Raw genomic sequence first — 9,892 nt, 5'->3', positions numbered from 1 at the left:
CCCCATCTATCTACGAATGTAAGATTATCAGTGCATACAATGTTTTTGGTACATATGATTCTAGAGCTGATCAGTTGGCACCGAAGAGATGGTTGGTTTGCTCTTCTGTAGGGAAGACCACTTCTCCCAGCTTTCTTCTGTTGCCTACACTTCATTGTCTATATAATTTTAAAGAATAAACATATTTTAAGAGCCATGATTTTCATGCTGGAGGTCATTATTAAAATATATTTATAAAGTAGTGAGCTGTAATTTTTCAAGTTTCAATAGGTAATGCTTACTTTTTTTTCAAGGCGACATCTTGAGAGAAGATGTTTTTGGTATTTAAAGCTTGCAATGTATTGCTTCATGAACTTAGCACTGCTATGCTCATAAAAGAGAATTGTAAAGCCTCACATCTTGAGAAGCTTATGGTATATACAAGTGAGAAAATTTTAACATAAATACAATTAGAACAATTGTAAATGAGTAGAAATATCATATACCCTTATGAATGACGGTCTCTGAAATGATTAAGAATCATGTAAAAGCATGATTATCTAGATGCTTGCCTTTTTATTTAAATCATAATTTCAATGAAATATAATTATCTCCTACTTTGAGATAGGACTTTGTCTTGTTTCCCAAGCTAGGCTTGAATGCTTAGACTTAGTCAAGTCTCTGCTTTCTGATTATTAGGGACCCAGGTCTCTTGCATAATAGCATTATATCATCTTGAATATTAGTATTATAAAATAAGATGACTCAGCTTCAGTGACAAAGTAGACAAAGTCTCATCTTGAAATCCAAGCTGGACTAGCCTTCACTGTGTTGTTCAGAGCAGCCTTAAACTCACAGCAACCTTCCTGCCTCAGACTTTCTCCTACTTTGGGAGATTACAGGTGTCAGCCCCCATACTCCTGACACTGACAGCTCTACTGCTGCTAACATACTAACGTATATCCGGACTTTGCCTAGTTAAAACATATAGTTCATTCTGAAAAGTCTCTTCAACATTCTTTATTTCTCAAGAGGGAATGTTGCAAAGATTTCTACTCAGTTATATTTTAGGTAGAATTTATGTTCCAGGGATAGCTTTTAGACCATTCATTATGAATGGAAGCAATTACTCATTTTAGTTAGTAGCAAAAAGTTCACATTAGACTGTAATTGCCTTCAAGAAAGATACATTTTCCTCTTGTTTTGCCTTATCTTGAGAAATAATTTGTTGAAAGAGTCCTGCATGAAATTGAAGGAATGTGGAAAATGAACTAAAAGAAAAGAAAATAGTATATTATTTCCACTATTTTGTATATACAAAGCAGCTTTTCCCTATGATGCCACATGTTTACTTAGTGATTATGAGTAACAGGACCTAGTTATATGGCCTTTTTTATTTCTGCTGTGAGAACTGTTTAAATGAAAACATTGAAATTCTACATTTTCTTACGGATTAAAGATAAGTACAGTCATTTTGATAAGGCAGAAGTATAACATACATTAGCTATATCCCTTTCCTCTTTATGTGAAGCACCATATCCTATGAGAACTTCTAGTAACTTCAGGATTTGAAATATCAAATAAAAAAAACAGTATAGGAATTCAAAAACACAACTAACCTGGAGACTACATGTTCACACATATGTACATGCATACACATACACACATACATATACAAACATGCATATATATATGCATATGAGTCAGTGACATATATGTCTATATGTGGATCACTGTCATACTTGAATTTTCGAGTTATATGAATTCTTTTATCCCTTTGCAACTTCCTTAACCTTATTTGAATGAAGATCAGTCACAACCAAATTTTCAAATTTCCCTATACATATCAACCTACCCAAAAAATACACCGATTAAAAAGAGCTCTGTAATCTGAGTGAAATTTCAAGTCTCTGTGTTATTAGGAATTCATTTCTTTAAAAAAGAGAAAAATACTGGAGGAATATTCGATACTATTACAGAGGTTGGGTCCTATTATCCTTGAAAATAAGTATCAAATTGTCAAATGTTAAATGTTGTCACAGTATACAGGATAAAGATCAATCTGAGTGGACAAGGTCAATGATTTTATATGATTTGTCCTGAAGGAATAATAGATAAAATGAACCATGATGTGAGAGATACACTGTGACATTGAAACATGTTAGCTAACCACCTAAACTGAACATTGCTAACCAGTGTACCTGTTTTAGACCTACTGTGTTTAGTATCAAGCTGCTAATTTTACCAACAAAATCCAAGTTTTATCTTCACTATGCTAATTCTGATGCTGAACATGTTGATAATGTAAGCACACAAAGCAGCCACCCTCAAGTCTGACATCTTAAAATGGATGCTAGTGTACAGCCCTAGGGTGCAGATTTCCGATTACAGCAAGTGACAGTCTTTCCTACATTGTAGCTTCAGCCTGCACAGATATTTATAATACACTGTGATCAAGTATTTTAAAATAATCACATACATCATATTATTATCCTTTCTTGAAGCAATAGGACCAACTATTTCCCTCTCCAAATAATTGATATGTCTAATTCTAAAAGTTGTTGAAGTCATAAGACTCTCCTAATTTCAATAGTCACTAGATTTACTTTTAATTTAATGTAATGCTGTTTACAAAACTGTTATATGTATCAACAATTTGGTGAAGTCACTCAGAGATACTTCATACACATTTTACAAAAAAAAAAAAAAGGACTTGTCTTATGTCTCCATCATCAACGGATTAGCTTCCTCGTCTTAGTTCCGTCTTGGTCCCAGCTTCAGTTGAACTGTCTTTCTTATGAGCTTGGAGTCCCGTATTCCTTGTCAGCTCAATTCTCTTTTATACTACAACATTCTTCCTCCCCTTTTTTCTCAACTATCAATTTTCTAATTTTCAAATACTTTAATTAAAAATTAAAAAGACTTTTCCTTGACTCTGTTAAGTTCTATCTTATTGTCCTTTGTCCATTTAATGACAAAATATCTTAAAGAAAACAATTTGCTTTCTATTTTTGAAGTTGCTCATCACTGCATACCCAAAGGATCTCACTGTTTGTGGCTCCTTTCTTGATAAGCCCATTGGTGACTTCTCCAATATTGGATGCAATGCCCAGATTTCTGCTTTCTTGCTCTTGATCTCTGCCTAATATTGTACATGAGTAACTATACTTGTTTATTTCCCATTGCTTGATAAACAGCATGAAAAAAGAATCTTGGAGAGGAGAGGGTCTATTTCACTTGATAGTTTATATCACTCATCCCAGGAGGTCCGGACAGGCATACAAGGCTGAAACCCAGAGGTAGAAGCTAAAACAGAAGGCATGGAAGAAGGCTGCTTGCTGGCTTGCTCCTCATGGGTTTTTCAGTTTGTTTTCTTATGCTCCTTGCCTAGGGTGTTACTGCTCACAGTGGGTTTGGCCCTCCACATAAATCATTAACCAAAACTGTCTCTCAGACCTGCCTACAGGCTACTCTTAGGGAGTCATTTTCCCAATTGAGCTGACCCTGGATGTGTCAAGTCAACAACAACAACAACAACAACAACAAACCAACAAAGCAGCCATTTTGCTCTTAGGAAATTCTATTCTTTCTGATTCAACCTCTGTTGAATTTCCTTATGATCCATTCATTCCAGATTCTTCTGAATGTTTCTCATCTGCAGTTCATTGAGCTCAGTCCTGGACAACTTTTTTTTTTTTTTTTGCCTAAACACACTAAGCAGGACACACACACACACACACACACACACACATATATGTATATAATTTTTGGATTTCTATGAACTACTGTCAATACTTCCATTTAGATGCCTAGACTAGATTTAACCTAAATTATACAAAGCAGAATGGTAGCCTTTCTGTGTGTTAAGTAAGTACTTAACTACTGATACCAACCTCCAGCCTTAGAATTCTTTATCTCATGGCACTGTCTGGTTCTTTATTCCAGTAATAATAGCTAAACTGCTTTATTAAAACTACCTCACCTGTGGTGTAATTAAACAATAAACTTAATTTAAAGTTAAATCTCCTCTTTACTTGAGTTTATCTTATTACGAAATGTCTGGTCAGGAGAGCCAAGTCAGTGATTATGGAAATAGCAAATTTTCTATGGAAAAGGAGTGCAGAGGTGCAGATACTTGGAGCTATAGTTCACTAAACAGAGTATCAGTGGAAACCTTCATGTGTTTAAATCAACGGCTTTTAATTAAGAAGTTGTCTATGACATTGTGACTAGCAGCAGTTGAATCAAATCTCCTGAGGTCTTTTTGAAATGTGTTGACTCCTATCAATGCAAGAAGATTATAATTTCTATTGCCAAATTCAGGGCAACTGATATGATAAATCAATAATATATGTTTGTTTTAAAATGTTCCATTATAGAAAGAGGGGTTCCTTTTGCATTGATATTAAATTTCTGAAAATTTTATTTTTTAAAACTGACCCAGTTTGTAATCTGGATACTACTCTCATGATACTTTGCTAACAGTGTCCATATTATTGCAATTCATCATCAGTCCCTTTTGGATAATTTGTGTAATCTTATAAACCAATTAAAGTCAATTTCAGTAAATAGTTAAGAGGCATTTGGATCTCTTTTTCTCATTTCTCTTCTTTTATTTAAATATTTTTTGTATATATTTTAATGTTTTTCATTCCTCCAGCTTCTCCCACACATTCCTTACCTCCCTACACACTAACCTTCTCTCTCTGTCTTTCTCTCTCTGTCTCTCTCTCTCTCTGTGTCACACACACACACACACACACACACACACACACACTCATTCAAAAAACTCCCATAGAATAGAAAATCAAAACAAACACAATAAGACAAAAATATCCTAACAACAATAGCAAAAAAAGAAACAAAAATCTTACACACAAAACAACAAGAAGTTTATTTATACTGCTCTTGAGCATGGGGCCTGGCCTGGAGTGTGCTTTGATATACCCTGTGCATTGTAGAACATTAATTTTCCTTTGTAAGCATCTATCAATTGCAAATCATTTCTTAATTAGGGGTAAGACCCCATGTCCACTGGCCCTCTCAGTGCTGGTGTCCTACCTGGCTTGAACCTGAGTACTGCCACCATTTCCGTGAATTTATAGTTGCATCTGTCCTGTCGTGTCTGGAAGACACTTGCTTCTTGAAGTCAATCACAACCTCGGGTTCTTATAATCTCTCTGCTACATCTTCTTCATAGAGTTCACATTAAACTGTCTTGGGATGAAACACATACCAATAAAAATAAAACCTCCCAGAACAAGCACAAAGGAATTTGATACATAGACCAACTAGACCTAAGAAACCAGATGGAGACTGCTATCAGATTGGCACTAAGTAGTTTTTCACATTCCATCAACTAATGACAGTCGTAGATGGCGTATCGCGTGGCTATGGTTTACTCGGCTTGGAATTCTCATTTGCTTGCATGTCCTGTTGTCAGGTTGCTCCAGGGATAGCCAGCATTATGAAGAAGGATCAGTAGTTAAAGAAAACTGCAACTCCTGGTGAGTAACATAAGTGACACAGATCAGGGTTCTTCTGCCTGTGTGTTTCTCCAGGAACACGGGAATCTGCTCTTTAAAGCATACACCTAAACACATCTAGACAAAAGTCACATTCCCTAAGAGATACATTTTCAGAAGCATGAAAACAATTTTGGAAATGTAATTATGTATGTATTTAATGCAAGCTTCAAATTTGATGGTTTTATAGTAAGCCTTCATATAGCAAGTACTCATTAAGCGTATTCTAAATTATAAATGTTTTGATAGGCTGCTGAGAAATTGTGGTTTTGTTTCTGTTTTTGTTTTTGTGTTTTTAGCACAGTAAGTAAACATGAAAACAGGCTGGTTAAATTGAGTTAACTTGCCAGGAATTTTCAAATATTAGTATATCAAATCTATATTTTAATTTTTTAAGCTGCAGTGAATATAAGGTCATCTCATATAGTCACTTTAGAGGACACAAGCACATTAATCAGCATCTAATATAGCTTGTATGATTTACTTTCTCCAATAAATCAAATACCCATATGGCTAACATTAATCAAGAAAGTTGTTCCATGACTTAGTTAACAATGTACTACTCTTAATAGTATTTTGGAAACATACCCTGTAAAGGCCAAAGGACTTTCGTAACTTTTTCATCTTTACAGTACATGTTCAGGACAGCAATGGAAATGTTCCCAACATGTTTGCCTTGTTCATCCAGAATTAATTGACCACATCAATAAAGGAGACTACGGGTAAGCATGTCTTTCAGTATAGGCTTCTTGTCATTCCTACCTACTCAAAATGCCTACTGTATTTCCCACCTACTCAAAACACATACTGTATTTCATTTGCTTCTAACATGGTCATTAATTATAAAAGCTGACTGGGAAAGTATGAAGGGAGACTTTCAGAAATGTGCATTTCAGATGTTCAAGGTAAACATTAAATGGTTAAAATAAAATGTGTACAGAAAATGAAAACCTAAATGTTAGCCTTAGAATAACTAGGAAAGATTTGTGTCATTGTGTGGTGAGACAGTAAAGGAACCTTCCCTTGCATATGTGGTAGTTAAAAAGACTGTTCGACTCCGACCAGTTTCTCCCTGTTGTTGCCTTAACCAAGCCAAATCCACATGCGGCCCTCCTAGATAGACTGTGAACTCAATCAGATGGAGTTCTGTCTTGATAATACCTATAATGTTGCACTAATTTTGAGTTTCATGTAAGTGGTTGACATTTAATAAATATTACTTACATTGATATCCAAAGACATGTGGAGATGCACTATGTAGCTAGCAATTTTAAGATATAAGGATGGCCAAGGAATACAGGGAATGACCCTTGTCAGCTGAAGACCCTGAAATTTGGTCACTTCTCCACTTATACACAGGGAAATAAGATGTAGGCTCCTACTATTTTTTTCTTTATAAACTAGAATGAAAAATGAATAATCTGGCTAACCTATGCCTTAACATTTCCCCTCTGCCATTTATCAGTCTTTAAGCCACCAATAATTTTATTGACATTTTTCCAAAGACTGAATGTAAAAAAACCATCTTGAAACAACTAGAAAAGTGAAGTAATTTTCAGATATATATGTTTAAAAGGCATTTTGAAATTATATTTTAAAAATTTGTGTGTGTGTAGGAGTGTAGAAATAGCATGGTTGTATTAGGATGCTAATACCTATGGTAACATTGAAAGGGTTGACTCTTTCCTTTCACCAAGTGGACCCCTGGGAGGGAACTGCCTTCATCAGTCTTGGTAGTAAGTGATGTTGCCTCCTGACCTATCTCAATGGCCCTTGAGATATATATTTAAAATATAACTAGTATTTCTTTAGGCATAAAATTTTATGTCTCCAAGGACAATGATAGCACTGAATTTCAATGTATCTAATGCATTTTTCTTGGAAGACATAAAATACAGGAAGTCATATTTTTGACATTAATATTCTGAAGTCATTCTTAAGTTCTCTAATGGGTTTGTTAAACCAGTGTTTTAGGAGATAGGTTGATGACATTTGAGTATTTCTAGGGAAAACAATTATGATTTCCTGTGCCTAGATTATATCCAAATCATTGAAAAGACATAACAAACACAAGACTATGTATCATCTTGATAAATGACCCTAGTCAGGTTTCTCAATGGATTTAAATGCTGGACCTATGCAGCACAAATTTCCAAGAAATCATAAGAGAAAAGCTTTCTACTGTTACAACATGCAAAGGAACCACTCCTATGCAGGGTTTAAGAACATGGATGTTGTGTGGTACCTGCCTTCCTCAGAAGAAGAGTTTTTCTTCTCTCATTTACTTATTTTAAGTAAAATGGAGGCACACTTATGAGTCATGGGGTTTTTACTTTTGTAAAAAAAACAGAACAAACAAACAAACACATTAAAGCATGTGAATTAGAAACACATAAGCTTTGCTAGAAAATGTTGCTTCCCCAAATATTTACCATATTTTAAGCTCAGATCTATATTTATTGCACATAATGTACCTTAGTGTATATTTATCCACTGTAGGTTTGTTTGTTTGTTTATCTGTTGAGACAGCATTTTGCTGCAAACTCCAGGCTGATGTCTAAATCAAGACAATCTTCCTTGTTCACTTCTCAAGCTCTGGTATTACAGGCATGAGACACTATGCCCCACTTGTCTGTGCTTTCTTTTTTATGACAAAAAGTAATGAAAAGTGTCTATCTTCAAGGAATTGGAAATATAAATAAATATTTTCTGCTTTATACTGATTTACTCTACTTGAAGAGCCAACACATCATATCGTCATAAAAGGCTAGAACACAATGCCAAGTTAAAATTGCACAAATTATTCTCAGTGAGTTAGTAGAATAAAGGGAGATCCATATCTGTTATATTTATCTGAAACTGTGAAGCAAACATTCCAGACTCAACATTTTAAAGCTCAAAACTCAACCAGGCTTGAGAGCTGAAGCTTGCAATTCCAATAATTGAGAGGCTGAGGGACGAGGATTACTATTTGAGGTCAATTTAAGTATGACATAGCCAATCAGGGTTACAGAGTAAGACCATGCCTAAAAAACTAAATTGAACTCATAGATCCTCCTGAGTGGTGCAGTTAAAGGCAGGATCCACTGCTTCAGATCTGTCCCTCTATCTTAAATTTTAGAATGCTTCTTCCTTTCATTAAATTGAGTGCTGAGTTTAATGACCCCTGGATGTATCTGACCAATCTGAAGACGACTACAGAGCACCTCCCTCCACCCTCATCACGCTGGATCAAGCAAGTTCTCTTTGGCTTTTAGACAACATGACCATGCATAACACATGTCCAGAGATTTCCACCTTGACATTTCTTAGGTGTTGCAGATTTTGCTTTAAAAATATTACTTAACATTTAGTTGAATTTTCAATCACTCAAAGGAGCCCATCACACTATAAGTAATTTTGATGATAAACACAACAGAGTCCAGTATGGACCCAGTTTAAATACTTAAGAGTTGTGTGCAATGCGTATGATTTTGGCTGGGCAATGGTTAGATGCCCATCAGATGTGCAGGTGTCAGCCACTATTACATCAGGAGAATAGATGCCCGTCAGATGTGCAGGTATCAGCCACTATTACATCAGGAGAATAGATGCCCGTCAGATGTGCAGGTGTCAGCCACTATTATATCAGGAGAATTCTAACCTCAATTTTTCATATCACATTTTGAAATTAAGGATTTTTAAAAAGCACTGCAGAAAAGTAAATCTTTAGAAAATTTGCGTTTTAATAGCTAATTTTAAACAATGGACCTAATATGTTTGCCAGTAACTATTAATAGTGATTAATGCTGGATACAAATTAACTCCTTAACACATTTATCTTAACGTCTTATTAGCAGTTGCTAATATGATCTCTTTAAAGTAGAACAATGGAGACTAGCAAGCAGTGACTCAGTGATAGAACCCTTACCTGCATGGATGAGGTCTTGCGTTCATTCTCAAATACTGGAAAGCCAAGGTACTTAGCTAGCTAACTTTCAGTTTTTCATGGGTACTTCTTTTTAATTGAGAAATTTCAAATATAAATTCTAAAGGCACAGATTGTTCTATTTAACCTGTAAGAACTTGTCTGTAGAGTCAAATTTCTTTCTAAAAAGCAATTAAGTACATTTAAAGGAAACTGCATATATTAGCCTTATTATACTTAATTCTTTTATAAAATATTAAGATCTTATATTCCTGGTTTCAACTTATAACTATGTGGCCTCAAGTTCCTTATATCAATCATAACTGAGATGGGTCAAATTCAAGACTAGTGTTTCATGTACTTCATTGTAGAATAATCAGTACTGAATCTGTATGATTATCTACCCTATACTGATAGTTACCATATTTTGAGACCTAGAAATGAACATGTATTTATAAGAGTAGTATCATGTAACTTATGC

The 9,892-nt window shown here is 34.9% G+C and overlaps 1 protein-coding gene across 1 annotated transcript in view; it reads left to right on the top strand.

The window, feature by feature from the left end:
* The window catches only part of Tinag (tubulointerstitial nephritis antigen), a 76,196-nt gene that overhangs the window by 8,067 nt on the left and 58,237 nt on the right, over window positions 1-9,892 (top strand). The window contains exons 3-4 of the mRNA XM_028773594.1: window positions 5,418-5,486; window positions 6,137-6,226. Of these exons, the coding sequence (XP_028629427.1) occupies window positions 5,418-5,486; window positions 6,137-6,226 (159 nt within the window). The remainder of the gene's footprint in view (window positions 1-5,417; window positions 5,487-6,136; window positions 6,227-9,892) is intronic.

This window comes from Grammomys surdaster, unplaced genomic scaffold (assembly GCF_004785775.1).
Source record: "Grammomys surdaster isolate TR1022 unplaced genomic scaffold, NIH_TR_1.0 231, whole genome shotgun sequence".
Lineage (NCBI taxonomy): Eukaryota > Metazoa > Chordata > Mammalia > Rodentia > Muridae > Grammomys > Grammomys surdaster.
This window is presented reverse-complemented; position numbering and strand designations above follow the sequence as displayed.